This window comes from Zingiber officinale, chromosome 1B (assembly GCF_018446385.1).
Source record: "Zingiber officinale cultivar Zhangliang chromosome 1B, Zo_v1.1, whole genome shotgun sequence".
NCBI lineage: Eukaryota > Viridiplantae > Streptophyta > Magnoliopsida > Zingiberales > Zingiberaceae > Zingiber > Zingiber officinale.
The window spans coordinates 4073647-4097668 of NC_055986.1; the positions used below are offsets into that span (position 1 = coordinate 4073647).

The 24022-nt window shown below is 38.4% G+C and overlaps 1 protein-coding gene across 2 annotated transcripts; it reads left to right on the forward strand.

Moving 5' to 3' along the window:
* The first annotated feature begins 2485 nt into the window (after nucleotides 1-2485).
* Nucleotides 2486-7100, forward strand: LOC122047355 (putative disease resistance protein RGA1). 2 transcript variants are annotated; one of them, XM_042608574.1, is made up of 3 exons: nucleotides 2486-2643; nucleotides 2801-6461; nucleotides 6710-7100. In XM_042608574.1, exon 2 carries the CDS (start codon nucleotides 2842-2844, stop codon nucleotides 6400-6402), a length of 3561 nt encoding a protein of 1186 aa, XP_042464508.1. In that variant the 5' UTR covers nucleotides 2486-2643; nucleotides 2801-2841; the 3' UTR covers nucleotides 6403-6461; nucleotides 6710-7100. The 2 variants fall into 2 exon arrangements, with proteins under 2 accessions (XP_042464508.1, XP_042464516.1); XM_042608582.1 differs by lacking the exon at nucleotides 2486-2643 and having other exon boundaries at nucleotides 2672-6461.
* Nucleotides 7101-24022: the final 16922 nt, after the last annotated feature.

Genomic DNA, 24022 nt, shown 5'->3' on the forward strand with positions numbered 1-24022 from the left:
ATAAATAACTCACTTTATTAAATTTAGACAATCACTTTTCACTACACTACATCAACTACTCTAAAATTTTCATTATCTTTAATTTTTTATTATTTTCTTCTCTTTTTTCTATTTTTATTATTATATTTATGGAATGAGTTGTAGGAGAGAGAGTGAAAAGAATGCGTGGAAGGAGAGAGATTGGAAAGACATATTATTTTACTTTTAGAGTAGAGGTTTCATTATCTAAATTTAGAGAATCACTATTTATCAAATTTAAATTTAGGGAATAGATATGGTAGTTAATGCAAAGGTTTTTTAGCTACCATATCAAAAATTTATGATAAAATCTTTGGATAGGGTAGCTGATGTGGATGCTCTAAAGGGCTTCTGACGCTTTCCTTAAATAAGCGTGCAAAGCTCTGCTATTTCATAGGTTGGAAGCTTCTAAAGTATGATTTGCCAGTAGGATATTCTCTGTCCTTTATAGCATACACTTCCAAAAAAGAACGACACAGTGACTCGACCGGGGGACTGCTAACTCGGCCTCAAGGAATGCAGTCACCGACTCGTACGAGAAGACGTCATATATCCGTTCGGCCCTTAGGTCCGCTCGGATAGGGTGGTGGGTCGGGTGAATCAGTACTTAGCTTCGAACCTCGTCTGCCAGTTACAAGAGCAGCCGCACGGGAGATCCGGTTAGCCTTTTACGACTGACTAGTGAGGCCCACTCGGCCAACTTAGCCCGGTCAATAGTTCCTGGTCCGTCTGGCCCTGTGATTTTGACCGTTTGATTTTGACCTTCACATCAGTTGATCTTTGATCCTCTTTTTGGGTCATCTTTATCACCGTATCATCAGATTTGACTCATCCAAGAGAGGTTTCAGAAATCGAAGGGCAGGAATATGCTGAGAAGGAGGGCTTGTCTTTCTTGGAGACTTCGCACAGGGATCACAGATCATCGAGAATGCATTCCCAACAATCCTGACAGAGATTTATCACATAATAAACAAGAAAGCACTTGCGACCAAGAGGCAACAAGGAAATCTGGCCCCTCTAGTCAAGGCACAACCATCAATATAACTAATTCTTCTGCTGAAAGCTCAAAAGAATTTCGTTGTTCGAGCTAGACAGATAATCAATCACCTTCTCAAACAAAGAAAGCATAAACTACCGAGGGTTTGCAAAATGATTACTTGAAGATTTTTTGTTTTTTCTTTTAAATTTGGCATTATTTAGACCTTGACAATTAGACTTCCTTTAATGAGAAGAATTTATAGTGAAAGATAAATTACAATGTAGCATGAAAATTGTTGATTTTGATTTACCACTTGAACATTCCTTCGGAGAGACTAATAGTTAAATTTGTATTTTCCTTTGTGTATTTTATTCTCGCGGAGCAAAACGACTTCATTATTCATAGTTCAACGAGTATTTCGTGATTATTCCTAGTTCAACTAATAGGGAGTACATATTTCGCTAGCACAATCTTGAATTAACTGTTTTATGCTTTCCTCCACACATGCTTATAATGGTGAATTTATCATCTCGTTGAATGCAAATGACCCCAAAACTCTATAAATTTTTAATTAAGATTCAAAAATGCACCATCAATAGAGCCTTCCGATTGAGAAATACTCATACGTTAAACCTCTGTGATAGATTATAAATTTAGCTAAATATTGAGTACTGAAAGTGAAATTAAATAGTCCTATGTTAAACCTCTGTAGTTAAACTTTCCTTAATCCTCTATGCTAGTTCTTTTTCTTCTAAATTTTTCTTTAATTTAGTAAATTTCTAATTTGCAACAATTCAGTAATATTAAAAATTAATTATGTGTGTTGGGATCTCAAAATTATATAGTTAATTATGTGTTAGAAGAGGAAATGATGTTCCTCAATCTAGGTAGGTTTGCAACTACGATGGTTAACCACCTCGACAGCGACGGCGCCAGCATGCTGGACGGCGATAGCGGCGATGAAGCAAACAGCGATGGAGAAAAAATTTATTCATTATTCTATTCAAAATTTTTATTGTAAATGTTGAATAGAACAGTAAAAAGTATCCAGTTATCGTTCTCTAAATATTAGATTTATAAATAATATTTTTTTAAATTTAGGGAATAAATTATATTCCCTAAATATTATAGAAGAAAAAAAATAATAAGAAAGTTGATATATAATATAGTGAAAAATAGATATGTAAATTTAATAAAATAATTTTTTTTTATTTTAAATTATTATATTTTATATGAAAAAATTGTTATGGATACTTGCGACTAAACTTAAATTTAATTTATCCAAGTGAAATGGTGCAACTTGAGCGGATAAACTACGAGTTTTCAAAAAAATCAAAGGAGAAAAGACAAATCACTTTATGTGATTTTACCAAGTCAGTGATTTGGTAAGCTAACAGGATGTCGTGGGATAAACATCTCATCTTCCGTCACATCAATTGCAGCTGGAACAATAAAAGCAGCGGGAACCTTCAACGCTACATCAATTGTCGTGGGATTAATTATTCTGTAGTTTGCAGACTATTATTTTGCTTTGATCTCCAACTTCCTTTTAGCAATTTTTGCTTCGTGAGAGTATACTGGAGTTTGCTGAAGCATCGCCGACTCAACGGCAACAACGATCACCTCCAGATCCACTTTATTTGGAGGTAATCAAATCTCTTATACATATTAGTTTGCTATATTAATCCTTAAAAAGTATAATTTGCCACCAATTAATAGTTCCATCTACTACATGACGACGTGTGTCCTTGATTACTATTACTACTGTCTTTGTTTTGTTTTTGCTGCTCTTTTGGCTTGCAGATCTGAAAGAAGAGCAAAGATTTGCTCTCTTCTGCAATCAGATGGCGCTGTCACTGACAGTGGGGGGATGGTTGGCGCAGGCCTTTATCCAGACCTTGATCGATAAGGCCAGCGACAAAGCCATCCAACTGTTTGCCGAGCGCCGGGGTTTTGCAGAGGACATGAAAAAGCTGCGCACGTCGCTGCTGCAGACCCAAATCACCCTTGACGAGGTACAGAGTAGTCGGAGCAACAACATCAAGTGGAAGACATTGATGCAGGAACTCAAGGATGCTTCTTATGATGCTGAGGATTTGATAGATGAGTTCCAATACAATATCCTCAGGCAGAAGATCAAAGGTGAAGAAGAGGACAAGGCAAGTGGCTCCAGTGGCCTTCTAAGCATTTTGCCTGCTGCAAAAAAATTGTTTGGCTCTTCCTATGATATGAGAGCTAGAGTGAGGGAGATTCAAGAAAGGTTGGAGACTAGTATGAAGAGCATCGTGAATCTGCCAGCAACACATGATAGAAGGAAGCAACCTGAGGTGAAGTTTCAGGCCAGAGAATCATGCTCTTCCCCGATGGCGGACAAATTGATTGGCAGAGAGAAAGAACTGAATCAAGTGGTAGACTGGTTGTTGGGGTCAGCTAATCAGGTGGAACCTGCATCCGGATTTGTCAACGATACCTTCTCTGTCTTGCCCATTGTCGGGATAGGAGGGGCTGGAAAGACTACTCTTGCTCAGTATGCGCACAAAGACAACAGAATTCAAGATCATTTTCATCTCAAGATTTGGGTCTGTGTGTCTGACAATTTCACTGTGCAAGGACTCACTAAATCTATAATAGAGTCAGTAACTCTACAAAAACAAGATGAGAATATGGGGTTAGAACCTCTTCAAAAAATACTCCATCAGCATATTGCGAAAAAGAAGTTTCTGCTTGTTCTTGACGACGTGTGGAGCGATGATAAGAGTATCTGGGAGAAATTCTGTGCACTACTCAAAGTTGGATCTCATGGTAGCAAAATCATTGTTACAACTCGGGACATGAAAGTTTCTAAAATGGTTAGCCTGACAGAACCAATCTTGCTCCATGGTTTAGACGCAGATGCCTTTTGGCAATTGTTCATGAAATGCTCATTTGGCACACTCAACCCTGAAGATTATCCGGGGCTAGAAGACATTGGTAGAAAGATTGCTCGCAAGTTGAAGGGCTCACCATTAGCCGCAAAGACAATTGGCAGGGTTCTGCGATCAAATGTATGCCAGCAACACTGGGCCACCATAATGGAGAGTGACATATGGAAAGTCAAACAAGATGAAGATGATATTATGCCAGCTCTGCAGTTAAGTTATCAATATCTTGATGAAAATTTGAAGCAGTGTTTTGCTTTTTGCTCATTGTTTCCTAAAGATCACAAATTCGATAAAGTTGAGTTGATTCGAATGTGGATGGCTGAAGGCTTCATTAATGAAGATAAAAACACAAAGAGTATGGAAGACGTTGGAAGCGACTATTTTCTTGAGTTTGTTAACAGTTCTTTTTTTCAAGAATTCAGATATCATTATGAATTTGGGGATGGATTTGGGATTAGAATTGTGATGCATGACCTTATACATGATTTAGCTGAGATGATTTCTGCGGAAGAGACATGCAGGATTGAAAATAGCAGACACACAAAGCCGCCTTCCACAACTCGACATTTACGAGTAGAAAAAGAAAAATTGCCGCTGGAGTTCTCAGGATACAACAAGTTGCGCACCTTGGTGTCGAAACTTTCACTACCCGATAGTAGCCTCTTTGAAATACTAAGAAGCATTCGCGTTTTGGATGTAAGTTGGTGTGGCTTGCTGGAGTTATCTGAACATATTGGTAAATTGATTCACCTCCGTTACCTTGATATATCAGGGAATTCTAAAGTTAAAATTTTGCCTGACTCATTATGTGACCTTTATAATTTGCAAACACTGAAGGCAGAATGTTGTTCTGAACTAGAGTCCATACCACAAGAATTGGGTAAATTGGTCAATTTGAGACACTTTGATATATCAAGCAATTTTAAAATTAAAATTCTGCCCGACTCATTGTGCGACCTTTATAATTTGCAAACACTGAAGGTAAATAGTTGTTCTGAACTAGAGTCTATACCACAAGAATTGGGTAAGTTGGTCAATTTGAGACAAATTGATGCAGATGGAGAGTTTTGGGTGATGCTAAAAGATGTACGGAGACTAACTAATCTTCAAGAATTGCCAATATTTAGTGTTCAAGAGGACGATGCATTCAAGCTTGGACAACTAAAGGATTTGACACAGCTTCATGGAACACTTTGCATTCAAAATCTTGAGAATGTTGTTGATGGCAAAGAAGCACAGCGGGCTAAGTTAAAGAGCAAAGTCCACCTAAAAGAATTGGTGTTGGATTGGAATCTGAGATGGTATGGTGGGAAGGATGCCAAATTGGACGAGGAAGTAATTGAAGGTCTGCAGCCACATGAATCACTCAAAATATTGACAATTAGAAGGTACAATGGAGGTAGGTCGCCTAGTTGGTTGATGCCAAAAGTTCTATCCAATTTGGAAAAACTTGAATTAGAAAATTGCATGGAGTGGGATGACGTTCTGCCATTTATTGGTCAACGTTTGCATCTAATTGAACTTCGCATGACCGACATGCCTGCTTTGAAACGACTGAGTCATGAATTTGAAGGCAAGTGTTTTCCAAAGTTGCAAGTGCTTAAGTTATGCAAATTTAAAGCACTGAGAGAGTGGTCTTGCACTGAGGGCAAAGATCTATTTCCCTGCCTGCGTGAACTTTGTGTCATAGATTGTCCCAAACTAAAGAGATTACCGCCCTTCCCTCCTTCCCTAGAAATGTTGACAATAGAATGCTGTCCCAGGCTCATATTAAATAGCAAAACGGAAGATGACGAGGAAGGTGGCCGCCATCTACCGCCCTCACTCAAGGAATTGAAATTGACCGACTGTGGCGAATATGCAAAACTTTTGTCCGACTGCTTGCACAACCTTACTCGATTGGAAATAAATGATTGTCTATACATACCGTCTATTTCTCTGGTTCAACTGGTCGAACTGCAATGCTTGTGCATCTCTGATTGTGATGAGTTGAGAAGGATAGAGTGCCTAGGACTCCTTAAATCCCTCAAAGAATTGAAGATTGTAGAATGTCCTAAGCTGGTTCAGTTGGATGTAGGAGATGAGCAAGCAGGAAGCTTGTCATCTCTGCGTAAATTATGCGTGGACAATACTGCTCTGCTTAAAATGTTTCCTTTAAGAAACTCACTGCCATTCATCACAGAACTTGAAATTGAGTCATGTTCTGAGGAGGTGATATTTGTAGAGCCGATATGGGTGCCAAGCCTCGCTGCTGTTACATCTCTAACTTTGCGTAATTGCAAGAAACTACAATATCTGCCGACAGAGCTGCTGCATGGCCTTCCCTTACTAGAAAATTTAATTATGAAAAACTGTCCACAGATCAAATCACTGCCTGATAAAGGACTTCCTCCTCGTCTCCAACGCCTACAGATATATGGCTGTCCACATATTCAACTTCAAGCGATACCAGAGAACTTGCTTCCCATCATCCCATTCATGTGACTATTATCTTTGAATAGGCTGAAGTAGTCAGAAAAGTTCAATGCGGATCGGAAGGGATAGTAAGTATCTTTGACTCCCGTTATTTTCATGTATATATTACTCTTATTTTTCATTTTTGTATCATATTTTTAGTTAATCTTAGCAATAGAAGAATCATGGTCTCTCTCTTCAAGTATATATGGCTCATCAACTTCTTCTTTTGCCATACATTTTTTTTTTGTCCAAGCTTTTAGGTCTTTGATATAATTAGCATTATTTACATGGCTCATTCTTTATTTTTTCTCACGTATCGCATGCAATTTACAAGGTTAACTTATGAAGGCAAGGTAGTAAAGATACTATGGACGGTTCAGTTAATTATCACAAGGATCTGGTTCTTCAAGGCGTACTATATATAAGAGGAGCAGTAAAAATATCTGTTGGAGAACTTTGCTGATAATATTCCAGTGATGGATTTGTGATATGTTCTTATGGCGATATATAGCCTCTTCAGAATAAATCGTCTACTATGGGAACAAGAATTTGCTCATTGTGTCATCGGTGTGGATGTCTTTAATTTTCCCTAGTATTTGTGTGAATTTGCTAAATAAGTATCGAACTCAACGTTTTGACATTTGAATATTCTGCAACTATTATTATCGCATATGTGGCTTTTATATTTAAATTTGGAACTTATTTAATAATCATGTTACGTTGAACTCTCTGCGTTCTCTTAATTCTTAACTCGTGTCTTGTAGGCTTTGTGATAGCTATTCACTTACAGTGTAGCATTGTCGAGTATAATAGCTTCTTTGTAATGTTCATATCGTTTCAATATATTGATTGTTTTATAAGTAAGAAAATTTAATCTCTATGGGATTTTTTGTGCGTGTATAAGATAGCTATTTTTTTCTTTTATCAATGTAAGTTAGTTTGGAATTCAATTTTCATTGCATTATAAATTTATATAACACACACACAATCTATTGTGACCCCTAATATCAGTGATAAAAATATATAACTATTATTATATTCTTTCACCAACACTTTAGGGGATTCTAGAATTTTATTAATAAAGAGATTATTTTTTTTCTATATATATTCATATGAGTCGCTATGCCATGTATTTTATTTTTTAAAAAAAATATATAATTTTAATATCAAAATCCTAATTAATTTTGTATTTTTAAAGTTAATTACGTTTCATAATTTTATTTTGGTGATGCAACTACCCCACTTGAGAATATATTTCGTCAAAGGCAATGCTTTTTTTACCTTAAAACGTAAGATTTATTTGAATTCTTTATTAAATCTAATTGAGCGACACTTTTGATCTTTAGCAACAAAATGGAACTAGTTGACAAAAACGACATGATACTTTATGGTTCAACTCTTAAAGAGAATTTCGCTTGCACAATCTTGAATTAACTATTTTATGCTCTTTTTTTTTTCCCTCCACGTATATTCTTATAGTGGTGAATTTATTATCTCATTGAATACAAACCACCGCGGGATCTTTGTCGTCATAGTTTTTAAACTCGTAAATATTTAATGAAAAGTGCACCACCAATAAAACCCTCTGATTGTGAAATATACATACAAAGTTCATATTATAAAATTAACTAAATATTTAGTTAAAATGCATTCTCAATCTTTCCTTTTAGTTTATGAATACTTTAAGTAGGGGCTAATTTATAGTGGAAAAAAAATCCAAAATACATTTTCTCCTTGTTTTCCCATTTTTAAATATTAATTTATATTGAAAATTATCTAGGAAATTAATATCGAGTGCCTACTATTTATTAAGAAAACTAATATTGAGATTAGTTCATTGAAAAAGGGACTGAATTGAAATAAAAAAAAATGTAATATAATTTTTTTTATGCAAATTTGCCTACTAAGTTAGAGCATCCACATAAGCTATCTTATTCAAATATTTTACCCTAAATTTTAGATAGGATGACTAAAAAATTTTTACAACAGGTACCCTAAATTTAGATTTAATAAATAGTAATTCTCTAAATTTAGAGAATGAAACTTCTACTTTAAAAATAAAATAAAATTTCTTTTCAATCTCTCTAATGCTGCTCATTCTTTTCATTCTTTCATCTTTCACTCATTTTATAAATATAATCATACAAAATAGAATAAAGAAAAGAAAATAATAAAAAATTAAAGATAATGAAAATTTTAGAATAGTTGATGTAGTGTGTAAAAAATGATTATTTAAATTTAATAAAATAAATTATTTATCTTAAATTGTAGATATAGTAATAAAGTGAATGCTTGATGCGTTTGTCTCTGGTGACTCAGCATTTCCTACGTGGAAAAAAAAGAAAATAAAAAAAATGAAATGAACAGGGAAGCTTTTGCCCTAAAATCCGCTAGGCTTCTCCTTCTCCTCCACCCGCTACGCGACTTATCCCTTCTCCTCCACCCACATCCGCGACGCAGCTCGGCTTCTCCCTTCTCCTCCCCCACGACCGTAGCTTCTCCTTCTCCTCCACCAGCGGAGCTTCTCCAAGCCCTAAAGGTCCTCCACGCCGCGAAGCTCCTTCACCAGTGAAGCTCCTCCACCAGCGAAGCTTCTCCAAGCCCTAAAGCTCCTCCACACCGCGAAGCTCCTTCACCAGTGAAGCTCCTCCACCGGCGTAAGCGATGGCAAGCCCTAAAGCTCCTCCACACCCTAACGCCATACTTCCCCCGTACCTAAAACTCCTGCACCAGCAAAACTCCTCCACGGTAATTCTATCGAAGCTCCTCCATGCCCAAACGCCGCACTAACTTGGTCAATGTGGAGAGGATATCGTTTGGAGGGAAGGTAAGGGTTATTTTCTTCCTTGTAGTTCCTTTGGAGGATTTTTATTGCCTGATTAATTGGAGGAATATGTTTCTAGTGCTTATTTCGACACATAAATGCTACTTTTTGATCGTCGATGTTACTGTCTCTGTTGGATTTAGGAGTCGTTTGGGGAATTTATAATTTGGTAATTAGGCGATCTTTCTGGTTTGTATTTCGTTTTCTCTTCTTTTCTTTTTTGTTGGTTGCTGACATTTCTTCTTATATTGCTGTATTTTTTCCTATTACATGTTTTGGTCATGATTAATGAGTTGTTCTTGTATAGGATTATTTCTTTTATGCTAGGCACTTGTATCAAAGGAAACTATGTTCCTATTTCTTTTATGCTAGGCACAAGTAGGAAAGATTAACCAACCAATACCTATTTTAATTGAGACCAGTTATTATTAACACAACACTGGAAGTCTGGTTTAGAAATTCAGAGATGTGAATTATTTGTGAGAAATGATTAGAGTATGTATCTAGTTAACTGAGGACAACTATTGATATGAAAAAAAATTGTAGGACAAACGAACAAATATCCATGACAGCCAGCTCCTCATCAGGAACATCTTTGACTCGAAGATGCATGAATGATGAACAAGGTGAAACTCCCAATATATTATGCTATTGTGGGTTAAGAGCTGCCCTTTGGACATCATGGAAGGAAACCAACGAAGGTGATTTTTTTTCATGTCCAAAATTTAGAGTAAGTTTTATTTATATAAAATTATTTCAAATTAAAATTTATTTATATGTTGAGATCTCTTATATGTTATTTAACTATTGGGTTTTCATTAAGTTTATTCGATATTCAGGATAGGGGATGTGACTTCTTCTTATGGTATGATCCAGAATTGTCAAAGAGAACTAATGCAATTATTAATTATTTGAAGATGGATAACAAAAAATTACAGATGGAGATTAGTCAAGAAATCTAATAGTTACGAGGGTGCAATTGATTGCAATGATCTCTTGGAGGATGTGAACAACTCTATTACTATAAAGTTGAGTGATGAAATATGTTCACTGAATTGAAAGTTTAAAGTTGCTGTCGTTGTAGTTGTATTTACTTGGATTGTGATGATCTTGAGGTGGTTGATGTAATTTACTATAAGCAAATAACTTTAGATGTAATGAAAGATGTTTCTGTTGGTGCAATATCTCTCAGGTCAAGGGTGACCTGGTTAACCAAGCTGAGTCTTGGTTAGGGTTTAGATGTTTGACAATAAGATATTGATTGAAGAAGAGTCAAGTAGGTCAAGGTTGACTGGATACTTGACTGGGAAGTCCTAACTGGCAAGTTAGGCAGAAGGAAGTCCTAGTGAGTGAAGCTAGGCAGAAGGAAATCCTGGTGAGTGAAGCCAGGTGAAAGTCCTAGTGAGTGAAGCTAGGCAGAAGGAAATCCTGGTGAGTGAAGCCAGGTGAAAGTCCTAGTGAGTGAAGCTAGGCAGAAGGAAATCCTGGTGAGTGAAGCCAGGTGAAAGTCCTAGTGAGTGAAGCTAGGCAGAAGGAAATCCTGGTGAGTGAAGCCAGGTGAAAGTCCTAGTGAGTGAAGCTAGGCAGAAGGAAATCCTGGTGAGTGAAGCCAGGTGAAAGTCCTAGTGAGTGAAGCTAGGCAGAAGGAAATCCTGGTGAGTGAAGCCAGGTGAAAGTCCTAGTGAGTGAAGCTAGGCAGATGGAAAACCCTAGTGAGTGAAGCTAGGTGAAAGTCCTGGTGAGTGAAGCCAGGCAAGGAAGGAAATCCAGATGGATCAAGGATGATCGGACATCTGGTGTTGGGAAGTCCAAGTAGGTCAAAGGGATTGACTGGATACTTGGCAAGGAAGGAAGTCCAGATGGGTCAAGGTTGACCAGACATCTGGTGGAAGTCCAAGTAGGTCAAAGGGATTGACCGGATACTTGGCACAGAGAAAAGTCCAAGTGGGTCAAAGGGATTGACCGAACACTTGGTAAGGGAGTCCTAGCAGGTCAAGGGAGTGACCAGATGCGAGGCATGATGTACCAACAGGTCAAGTTGACCGGATGTTGGTTAGGGAGGTTTGGGACTTGGTTTTGGGCAAAACCAAGTGGATCGATCCGTGGATCGATCCAGATGTGATCGATCGGTGGATCGATCCGATTCTTCCCAGAAGCTCGGATCGATCCGTGGATCGATCAGGTCCCGATCGATCGATCGATCGATCGGAACCTTCGCGCGATTAGCGCTGGATCGATCCGTGGATCGATCCAGCGCTTATCTCAGACACTCGGATCGATCCGTGGATCGATCCAGCCTCCCGATCGATTCGGAACATTTGAATCGATCGGATCCGACCGCTGGCGTTTAAAGCCGCAGGCGAGCGTGGTCTTCGGTATCTCTTCACGAGCTCTTCTCGGATTCATTCCAGCTCCTCCACGACTCTCTACAAGCACGTGATCGCCGGTTCTTGAAGGTTCTTGGAGGCTTTCCAAGTCAAGAGGCGGATCTATTGCAAAAGGAAGAAGTTAGGGTTAGGGTTTTTACTGCACATCTTGTAAGCTTTTGCTTAACTTGTATTTCCCTTTCTTCTTCTTGTATTGAGAGTGTTGTAGGGCTTCTCCGCCTTTGGTAGTTACCATAAAGGAGTGTTATTCATAGTGGAGGGTGTGTGCGTTGGTGTGGATCCTTGGATTAGTCACCTCTTGTGAGGTGGATACCAAGTAAAATCCTAGTGTTAGCGTTTTGTGTTTGTTTCTGTATTTTCCGCTGCACATCCAAGAAGAAACAAGCAACGCCAAGCAACGAAGCGCACCGAGCGAACGCGACGAGCTATTCACCCCCCCCTCTAGCTACTTTTGGTCCTAACAAGTGGTATCAGAGCAAGGCCGCTCTTCACCGGAATCATCGCCGGAAGGGTCAAGCATATCAAGAAAAGCTAGAGGGTGAAGAAGTTGGAGCAAATTCTTCAAGTTCAAGACTTCATCAAGCTCAACTTCAAGATGCAATTCCAAGATGGACTTGGATTTGACACAAGGGTGGCTCCACCATACACTTCCACAAGTTTTGATTCTTGGAGATCAAGAATCGAAAACTTTCTTATGATGGAGATAGAGCAATGGTTTGCTCTAATGGAAGGCTTCAAAGCTCCAACGAACTCCAAGGGCAAGCTTCTAAAGAAAAGCAGATGGAGCTCGGAGCAAATTCAAAGGGGCGAGGCAAATGACAAAGTGACCAAGCTTTTGGTCAACTTATTGCCTAGCCACATCTTGGCTCAAGTTGGAGAATTCGAAGATGCCAAGGAGCTTTGGAGCAAATTGGCCAAGCTTCATGAAGAGATCCCCTCCACTGTACGAGATCAAGAAGAATCCAGAGAGGGTGACTCTTTGGAGCAAGACCAAGAGGAGGATTCCGAGGTTGAGAGATGCTCAACCTCCGAAGAAGAGGAAATCCAAGAAGCTTCATCCTCAAGGGAATGCAACGAAGGGAACAAGGAGGGAGCATACTCCTTGTTTCATATTCAAGATGATGAAGCCTCCACCTCTAGGATTGAGGGGGAGCAATCCTTGGTGACACCGGATCAAGAAGAAGGAGAAGCTTCTACATCCGGGTCAAGAGAAGAAGAGGAGGAAGAAGCTTCTACCTCCACAAGTCAAGAAAAATCAAATGGAGGAGAATCAAGGTCCGATCAAGAGGAAGCTTCTACCTCCGAATCCAAAGAAAAAGATGCCACCCCTACAAGCAAAGGTATAAATATTTCAATTAATAATAAAAATCATATTATATGCTTTGAATGTAGGGAACATGGGCACTACAAGAGCAAGTGCCCTAAATTAGCCAAGAAGAAGGGTCAAGTGGCACAAAAGGGCAAGGTGAAGCCCAAGGAGACCATCCCCAACACAAAGAAGAGCAAGGAGCATATTATATGCTTCTCTTGCAATCAAAAGGGGCATTATCGTAGTCAATGCCCCAAGGGGAAGAAGAAGGTCAAGGCTCAAGGAGGCACTAGTCAAGGGGGAGCCTCCAAGGTAAAGAAGAAGGTAACATTTATTGAGCCTACTCCTTTACATTATGGTAAAAAGCATGATAGGTCTAACTTTTATCATTTTAATGCAATTTACCATAAGAATAGAAAGCATGAGGGCTTTAAGGAAAAGCATGTGGCCCTACATGCTAAGACTATCACTCCTAGGGTTAGGAATGTAGGTAAAAGTCTAGGCAATAACTCTAAGGATTTTAGATACAAGCCTAGAAACCAAAATGCTCATGGACTTAATGAAAACCAAATTCTAAGGATTTAATGATAGAAAATCAAGTCTTGAGATCAAGACTTGATAAAATGGAAAAGACCCTAAAAAGGATGGAAAATATCCTAAAAGGGCAAAATGAGCAAAACCTAGGGCTAGGAAAGTCAAAGCCATCAAATAGCCATAGAGGTTTGGGATACAAACCAAAGGCTAAGAAGGATGTGCCTAGTTATCATAGGGTTCCATATAGTTATGGAACAAACCCTAGGTTTAGTGGTCAAGTCAAGAATACTAGGGAAGTCATCCCTAAGAGTATTTTTGCAACCAAAGTGACTAAGACTTCTAAGAAGTCTAAGAAAGTCACTAACAAGGTCACAAGGGAAGCTATCCCTAGGGTTGACCTAGAAAATGTGACCAAGGCTTCTAAGAAGCCCAACAAGGTCACTAGGAAGGTATCTAGGGAAGTTATCCCTAGTGAGTACCTAGAGCATCCAAGGAGCACCAATAGGTGTTGGGTTCCTAGGAGCATCTTCTCTATCCCATAAATGGGTTAGAGAGTGTCAACTCCAATTAGAAGGGTAGTTAACCCAACTTTGAGGAAATTGACACTCAAGGAGCATTTTCAAGGTTTTTGTTAACCTTTGAAAATGAAATGGAACTATTATTTACTCCTTGAAAGAGTAAAATGTGCCTAGTGGTGAAAATTTGATTTTAATCTTAAAAGGCACATATTGGGAAATTCATAAGAGCTACCAAGTTGGGATTTTGGTATGTTCTTAGAAAATTAAAGGAAATTGAAGCCTTATGTTGAAGTGCTACTCTTGTGGAAAAATGAAATATGCCAACATTTGAGGATATGCTTAATTTCGACTGGCATAAATTAATCAAGGGAATTAGAAATTCCAATTTAGGCTTTGACATTTTCTTGAAGCACTTTAGGGCAATCTAGGTTTAAGTTGTAAGTTTAGCTAAGGTTTTAAGGATACTTAGATAGTTAATCTAGGTATATTTTATTTATGCTAAATCTTGCCATGATTGTTTGCCCATCATATGTCATGACATCATGTCTATTTTTGCGTTCATATTTTATTATGAAAAATACAAAAATACCATGTCATGTCATGCATACATCATGTAGTTATAGGAATATTTCTTTTGAAAGTTATTTTATTTTGATGTATGCCATAACATTATCATGCATTAGTTTAATTCCTTGTAATTAAGGACAAAAGGCATTTAACAACAATTATTAACAAGTGACATCCTTGGTGGATGTCTAGTATATATCTAAAATGCCTAGATAGATATGCATGATCCCTAGAATAGGACAAAACCAAAATCTTACATCTCACAAGGACTATAAGATGACTTGTATGTGTTTTAGTGCACATTAGATACAAGTGAGATGTTAGGAAGATGAACAAAACTCAAGATGTTGATTTAGTGCATTCTTTTGAGTTTTAGGTTCATCAAAACACATAGTTATGTGTTTTCCCATCATTGGGAAAGCTAATGTACAAGTCATGTGCATTATGCCCAAGGAACATGATGGGATATTGGTTTTGAAAATGTTTTTAAAATGTTTTTGGAAAACCTTGGTGAAAGCTATCTTTTGATAGTAATCACCATTGAATAGTTAGACACAAACTTGAAGAAAACACTAAAGTTTTTGCAAGTTTTCAAGTTTGTGTCAATCTTTGAAAATATGATGTATTTTCATAGAAAACTATTTTTCCTTGATAATATATGCCCTAAACAATGTCTACACGAAATTTCATAATTTTTGGATTTTTGTAGAATTTTCTAGGAGTTTCTGAAGTTGACTGAAATGGAATTTCAGCAACTATCAGAGCTCCGATCGATCCATGGATCGATTGGAGTGCCTGAATCGATCCATGGATCGATTCAGAAGGCAAATCTCGCGAGCAGTAGCTCGCTGGATCGATCAGCCGATCGATCCAGGTAGTCTGAATCGATCAGTGGATCGATTCAGAAAGGTTCAATCGATTGGAACCCAACTCCAATCGATCCAAGTTGCTGATTTTGGCTGGGAAAGCCTGATTTCAGCACTTTGAACCTATTTTAGTCTAGGTAACCATTCCAAACCCTTAAAATACATTTGTATACATAAAAAGGGTGTTTTCGTGTTGAAAACAAGGATGGAATGGTAAAGGAAGACTTCATTGAAGTTTAGGTTGAGGTTTGTTTCAAATTTTGAACATTTGAACCTCAAAACTTCTAAATCTGGGTTTCCTAAAGGTTTAGGGATTCCAAGTCATTGTTGGTGCAATGACAGAAGTTACCACCATGTCTTTAGGGGGAGGGACTCTTTAAAGACATGAAAATTATTTTTCATGAACCTTGGAAGGTGGTTAACCTTCTGTTGTGAACTTGCTCAAGGTTGAGCATTTAAACTTGAAATGGGGATAAATGGGGAGTGGATATCCTCATCATTTCAAGTGGCAACTCAAGTGGTTGAAAATGCTCAAGGTTGGGTATTTGTCAACATTGAGGGAGAAGGTAAGGATAATGAAGGGTATGGGACCTTCAATATTGAGTTGATCACAATGAGTGAAATTGTGATCACGATGAGCAACTCTTCAGGGGGAGAGTCTTCAACAAATGGAGTTGTTGAAGTGTGCCTAAAATTGGAGCATAGGTTGATGTGTGTCCAAAGACGGGTTGATGTTTTTTGTAGGGGGTTGATGTGTGCCAATAGGGGGAGAATGAAAGGAAGTAAGTTAGGTTTTCATTACCTAGAGGGAGTTTGCCCTCTTAGGGGGAGAATGAAAAGCTTAATTTATGGGTTCATTACCTAGTGGCATGAAGAAGGAGGCTATAGGATTAGCCTAACTTACATGTGGGATTGTAAGTGTTATTGTGGTATTGTCAAACATCAAAAAGGGGGAGATTGTTGGTGCAATATCTCTCAGGTCAAGGGTGACCTGGTTAACCAAGCTGAGTCTTGGTTAGGGTTTAGATGTTTGACAATAAGATATTGATTGAAGAAGAGTCAAGTAGGTCAAGGTTGACTGGATACTTGACTGGGAAGTCCTAACTGGCAAGTTAGGCAGAAGGAAGTCCTAGTGAGTGAAGCTAGGCAGAAGGAAATCCTGGTGAGTGAAGCCAGGTGAAAGTCCTAGTGAGTGAAGCTAGGCAGAAGGAAATCCTGGTGAGTGAAGCCAGGTGAAAGTCCTAGTGAGTGAAGCTAGGCAGAAGGAAATCCTGGTGAGTGAAGCCAGGTGAAAGTCCTAGTGAGTGAAGCTAGGCAGATGGAAAACCCTAGTGAGTGAAGCTAGGTGAAAGTCCTGGTGAGTGAAGCCAGGCAAGGAAGGAAATCCAGATGGATCAAGGATGATCGGACATCTGGTGTTGGGAAGTCCAAGTAGGTCAAAGGATTGACTGGATACTTGGCAAGGAAGGAAGTCCAGATGGGTCAAGGTTGACCAGACATCTGGTGGAAGTCCAAGTAGGTCAATGGAGTGACCGGATACTTGGCACGACGAGTAAAAGTCCAAGTGGGTCAAAGGGATTGACCGGACACTTGGTGGGGAGTCCTGGCAGGTCAAGGGAGTGACCAGATGCGAGGCATGATGTACCAACAGGTCAAGGTTGACCGGATGTTGGTTAGGGAGGTTTGGGACTTGGTTTTGGGCAAAAACCAAGTGCTGGATCGATCCGTGGATCGATCCAGACTGTGGATCGATCAGTGGATCGATCCAGATTCTTCCCAGCGAACAGAAAGCTTCTGGATCGATCCGTGGATCGATCCAGAGGTCCCGATCGATCAGCCGATCGATCGGGACGATGCTGCTTCGCGCGATAAGCGCTGGCGCGTTTCCAGAGCACAGAGGCGCTCTGGATCGATCCGTGGATCGATCCAAAGCCTCCCCGATCGATTCGGAACATTCGAATCGATCGGGATCCGACCGTTGCGTCGTGTTTAAAGCCGCAGGCGAGCGTGGTCTTCGGCATCTCTTCACGAGCTCTTCTCAGATTCATTCCAGCTCCTTCACAGCTCTCTACAAGCACGTGATCGCCAGTTCTTGAAGGTTCTTGGAAGCTTTCCAAGTCAAGAGGCGGATCTATTGCAAGAGGAAGAAGTTAGGGTTAGGGTTTTTACTGCACATCTTGTAAGCTTTTGCTTAACTTGTATTTCCCTTTCTTCTTCTTGTATTGAGAGTGTTGTAGGGCTTCTCCGCCTTTGGTAGTTACCATAAAGGAGTGTTATTCATAGTGGAGGGTGTGTGCGTTGGTGTGGATCCTTGGATTAGTCACCTCTTGTGAGGTGGATACCAAGTAAAATCCTAGTGTTAGCGTTTTGTGTTTGTTTCTGTATTTTCCGCTGCACATCCAAGAAGAAACAAGCAACGCCAAGCAACGAAGCGCACCGAGCGAACGCGACGAGCTATTCCCCCCCCCCCCCCCCCTCTAGCTACTTTTGGTCCTAACAGTTTCTAGGTTTTTAATGTACCTTATCAGTGTTTTATGGTTTAATGTACCTTCTCAGTTATTCTTGGTTGTTCACTCACATATCCTTTCATGTCCCATGAGTTTATTCCTAGCAACTTTCAAATGTAATGGAGAAATTGAATTTGCAAAGTTCTCATGATGAATTACATTTGATATCTGAATTGAGTGTATTTAATTTACATTAGTGATCAGATGATAGAAGTTGCCTTGAGTGCATTTAATTGTGATCAGATGATAGAAGTTGCCTTAAGTGCATTTAAATGTGATCAGATGATAGAAATCGCCTTGAGTGTATTTAACAAGGACAACTCTTATGTTTGTCACTTTGTTTCTCGATATTATTTATTCCTATGCATCTATAGTTATGGAGATTTATAAGAAGGAAGACAGGTAAATTCTAAGGTCATTTCCATTAAAGCTAAGATGTGTACTTATTATTGGCTAACCAAAGTGATGGATTCTCCTCTCTCTAATTCGTTTCCTCTCAGGCAACAACCAAAGTGATGATTTCTTGCTTCTCATAATGATGTCGTTTCTTTGCATCTTAAAATAGTTCTTAGTATATGCCACAACAGGAAGGAGTTGCAAATAAAGTTAACAGTTTTGAAAGAAAAACTGGAGCTTCTGATTAACTTCATGTTTTCCTTGAAATTAGAATGTCACTAATCTTGAACGAACAACACAGTGCTCAAGTAATAGTAACTTCACAATATCGACTAGCATGCTTTGAATTTCAAACACACTGATATATAATATAGTTATGTAGAACAAAGCACCAGTATGTAAAACTAGAACAAGCAATACTAGATTAATAATCTCAAAATGAACAAAGTGTTTGAAGTTCAGTAACAAGACAACACATTCCAGTAACACACAAAATTTAGAAGTTCAATTGCATTACAATCTTCTATGACATTCCAGTAACAACATTTTAACTCTTGTCTTCATGGAATAATTCATCTCCATTCATAATCTGATGGTTTGGAAGTATGGCGATCATTCCCCCCTGATCCTGGATCATCATTAATCTTAAAATTCATATTTTCACTTTTGCCTTCCTGGAACAAACAAAGAATGAGCATCTACCATCAAGACAAGGATTGTGAAAAATTCTCTTTCAAAATTTGTATCTTTCTGGATAAGAGAAGATACCTTGAACAAATCAGCATGCATTTGTAACAAATCAGTAGGCTTCTCAAAAGACCTTGTCTCTCCATTGTCTGCACATATGCCCACACACTTGACCATTTTCTTTTCAAACCAAATGTTACATAGAAAACACAGAATTTTGATACAAATAGTGAGGCTACATGATAGTTACCGATAATAGAAGGGCTAGATGATGGTAATATGTCAAACATTAGAAAGTTTACAGTGAAAGAAGAAATAATGGTACCTGAAGAACCCAACAGTTCTTTATCCAACCTAAACAATCTCTAACTCTCTGTAAGCACAGAATCACCACTTAGATTTAACAAAAAAACTAGAAATACAATAAATGAAGAATCTGTAATCAAACCTGGAAATTTGTCAATTTGTTCAATGTTTGATAACTTATCTTGCTTTCTATCAATTGTAGAACCCTGTAGACAGATGTACTTATGCAAATTAGTAATAAAACATAACACCAAAGTAACAAATGACACCAAATATACAAACCAAATCTTTTTCTGAGACTTTGCCTTTGCTCTTTTCACAATTTGCTCAATTTTGGATTATTTTCTTTTTGTCGGTGGACGTCCACGAGACCTACTTTCAGTGGATTGTGAAACTTTTTGCTCTCATTTCTTGATTCCTCATGTATTATTTTGCTATCCTGATCACCATCCAATGAATCACCAATATTGGTATACATAAACCTTTTTTTTTTTGCTTCTTTTAATATCCCTATTAAAACAAAGCACCTCTCATCATATTTTGACCCAAGTTGTCCCACTTCCTGTAACAATGGTTGAAGATTATTATATCTTCGTCTTTCCTCTGTATACTGACAAGAATCATCATAAATATTGGTGATTCCTTGATATCCATGTTTAATGTCTTTGCGTCATCGTTCCAAAATATAATTTTCTGGAACTTTAGTGACTTTTCTTTTTACCAGAATAGACATCAAATGTCTACACATAATTCCACGAAACCCCAAGAGACAATACAAACATTTCATCTAACATTGTAACTCACTATATTGTACCCAAAAGGAAATCTCTTTTGGAGTAGTTCCATCTTTTCCATACACAGTTTCCATCACCTCAAAAAAAAAATATTGACCCTTCTTCCTTCACAAATGAAGCATTACAAAGCATCAAACCTCATAGTTCATTTTGAAACAACTTAAATATCTGGTTAGTGTAAACACTTTGAAACTACTTTTCAATTGGATTGCCACTGATGACCGAAATTATTGAATTGAAAAACACAAAATTAGAATTATCTTCCTTTTCAATCTTACTTTTCAAAGCATTGTCATATTGTTCAACAAATTGCTTCAAAGTTGTTTTTGAATGAACATAACCATCAAAAAATGCATTCATACTCTCACTTCTTTAACTTGTCGACATCCCTGCCCAAAATTTATCTTTCACATACACAGGCATCCACTTATGATGAATTTCATATAAAGAATTAAACCAATCATTTTTCTCTAAGTTAAATTCTTTGATAAATTTTTTCCAGTTGCTATCACATTCTGTAGATGTCAAAGAATTATAAACAATATTCTTTAAATTTCTCTTTATCAACTTATAATTGTCATGACTACTAAACTTGGATGGAAGTAATGATGATGAGAGTCTGGAAATACCTCAAGAATTGAAATTTCCATGGCTTTGCATTGATTCGTAATAATAGCTCGTGGAGCTCTTCCTCTCATGCATGTCAACCATGATTTAAATAACTCAATGAAAGTTTTTGAATATTCTTTAGATATCAAACCACAGCTAAGTAATATGGATTCACCATGATAATTTACTCCAACAAATGGAGCAAATGGAATTTCATAACTATTGGTAAGATATGTGGTATCAAATGTAATGATATCAGAAAAAGAATCAAATGCAACCCTACATCTTGCATTAACCCAAAATATATTTCTTATGCGAGAATCTTCATCTACATCAATTACATAAAAGAAATTTGAATTTCTACTTTGCATATGACAAAAGTAATTATTCAAGGCTTTTGCATCACCATTCCCAAGCCTTAATCTCCTTGCTTCAGTCATATAATTTCTACACTTTCTCTCATCAAACTACAAATTTTCATAACCACCAGCTTCAACAACAAATGATTGAAAACTCTTACTCAAAATTATTCCCGCTTGATCATTCAACTCTAATTTCCTCTTAGTTTGGGAATCTAACACTTTATATCTAAAATCTCTTGACTTCCTTGGATTTAATGCAAGATTGTGTTCTAGTTGAATACTAGTAATAACACATAATTCATCATTCTGAACTATAATATTAATATTTGCTTTGCAATCCATTTTACTACAAGCTCTAGGATAAAAGGAATTTTTCACTCTAGGAATGGTCTTACCATTTTTAGAGCATCCGAATGAAAAATACTTTATCTGGCCATCATCTTCTTTTTTGGAACCCAACTTTGAAATACCAAAACCAAGACCTTGGGCATATGATTTGTAAAAAGCACAGACTTCTTCTTCAGATGAAAAATACATCCCAACTTGTGGAGTATCAAGTGTATTTGAGCTTGATGAATCACCCAACACTTTGCACATCACCCTCAATTAATAGTTCTTGCTCCATAATAATTTAACAACCTAAATTCAAACAAAATAGTTATTGGCAAACATAAATAAATAATAGAACAAAGAAATGTTTAAGAACATCATTAGAAAAAAAAACTGAAATGAGAATATAACAAGGAATATACATAAATAAATAATTCAATATATTTCTTTTGCTGTTATGAATACACAAAACTTACAAAATAGTAAGGAACAAAAAGCACGCATTGTTGATGCCATAATTGTGAAGAAACAACAAAGCATCAATCAAGGTACCCCTTTAAGCAGGATAATGAATCATGAAGTTTAACTAAAATATAGGAGAAGATACAGTGACTGAATCCACTTTCTATACATTGGGAACTCTTTGCATAGGAAGAAATCTTAAAGGTGCTTAACAGATTCTGCTATGTCTATCCATCCATGTTGGTTCATCAAAAATAAACAAGAAAGTTCATGAATTGTTCAATCATCACCATGGCATTTAACTAAAATACAAGAGAAGATACATTGAGTTACCATAATGGAAAGGGCAGGAGGAAGAATGAGATACTGCCAGGAGTAGCTTCACTGGTGGATGTTGGGTGGTGGAGCTTCGCTGGTGGAGGAGCTTCGCTGTCAGGAGTAGCTTCGAGCTTCGCTAGTGGAGGAGCTTCGCTGCCAGGAGTAGCTTTGTTGGTGGAGGAGCTTCGTTGATGGAGGAGCTTTAGGGCTTAGGCCGTGGAGGACGAGCTTCGCGGCTTTGTTGGGGTGGCGTCTTAGGGTCGGTTGGTCGTTGTTGTGAGTGGAGGAGGAGGGAGAAGCGGTGAGGGTGGAGGAGAAGGGAGAGGCAGCGATTTTAGGTTAGTTTCATGGTTGATTCTCGCGACCGTGGTGGAGGAGAAGGAGAAGCCACAACCCACGCTTCACGACTTTGCTGGGGTGGCGTCTTAGGGTTCGATTGGTCGTCGCCGTGGGTGGAGGAGGAGGGAGAAGCAGCGAGGGTGGAGGAGAAGGGAGAGGCAACGATTTTAGGTTAGTTTCGTGGCCGATTCCTACGACCATGGGTGGAGGAGAAGGGAGAAGCCGAGCCGCGTCTTGGATGTAGGTGGAGGAGAAGGGAGAAGTCGCGTCGCGGGTGGAGGAGAAGGATAAGCCATGGGGATTTTAGGGCAAAAGCTTTGCTGTTCATATCATTTCTCTTTTTTTATTTTCTTTTTTTCCACATAGGAAATGTTGAGTCATTCATTGAGCATTTCGAGCTCCGTATTGTTGTAGCATATCATTTCTCGTACTCCATATCGCTCACTGCGTCCCCTTTCCCTGCAGAACAAAACGAGGCAGAGGCAATCAATGCCTTCGTCGAATTGGAGAAAGCAAAAGAGATTGATAGAGATTTCAAGGTGGGAATAGATGCGTGAAGGAAGATGATCCACAAGGAGTGGTGTGAGGAGATCTAGGGTTGCTTGGCAAGAGGCAGCAGCAGTAGCGACGGTGATGAAGGTGGTGGTGGGAAGCCCTGGAGCATGGAGTGGACTGCTACTGTGGACCGGACAGTGCGTCTTTGCAGGTAACTCCATTGGGGTTGTGGTATCTGCATTGGAGTTCTCCAACTACACCGCTTTCTGGTACGGACTCGATTTCTTCGCTTCCTTTTCCAGACCTATTGTTATTACATAATTGCTGAGCTCCATTTTTACTGCATTGTGTATTATGCTTTACCTTGAGAGAATGGCGAGTTTTGTTTGAAGATTATATTCTCATATTGTTGTAGGTTTGAAATTTGTCTACCATACATTTGGTGTCATAATTGATTGATTTGCTCATAGATGCTCCATTTTATGTTTTTTTTTGAAAAACTTGTTAAATATTTTAAGAAAGCTGGACAAATGTGACGGCTATAGGTGGAAGGATGTGAGTATTAGTCTCCGTCCTAGGAGTTTTGAATGCTTTAACCATTTATGCACTCAAAGAACCCATGTTTCTTCACTCTTGCCTTAACATTCTGAAGAATGTCTGAGAGAAAATCAAGTCTTTTTTTGTGTCATAAAGCAATCAGCCTTTAATGAGCATTGTGACCTCTGTTAATTGCTAAGGCGCATTCTCTGTGACCTCTGTTAATTTACCTTGGCAATAGCTTTGTGCTCTGCTGAGCAACCTTATGAAGGATCACCGATCGATATGTTGGTCCCTTTGTAGGCCGGCAAGAGGGAAGGGGTGAATTGTCCTGAAATAAAAATCTAACCTTTCTTGGATTTTCAACTAATAACAGACACTTGTAATAAAAGAAACAGAGACTAATTAAAGAAGTGAGACACACGAGATTTACTTGGTTTGCAATCAGAAGATTGCTAATCCAAGACGAATACGGTGCACTATATGACGATCTCCTTCGG

What these genes read in the sequence shown, in the direction of transcription:
- LOC122047355 (XM_042608574.1), top strand. Translation starts at nt 2,842, where the DNA reads ATGGCGCTGTCACTGACAGTGGGGGGATGGTTGGCGCAGGCCTTTATC.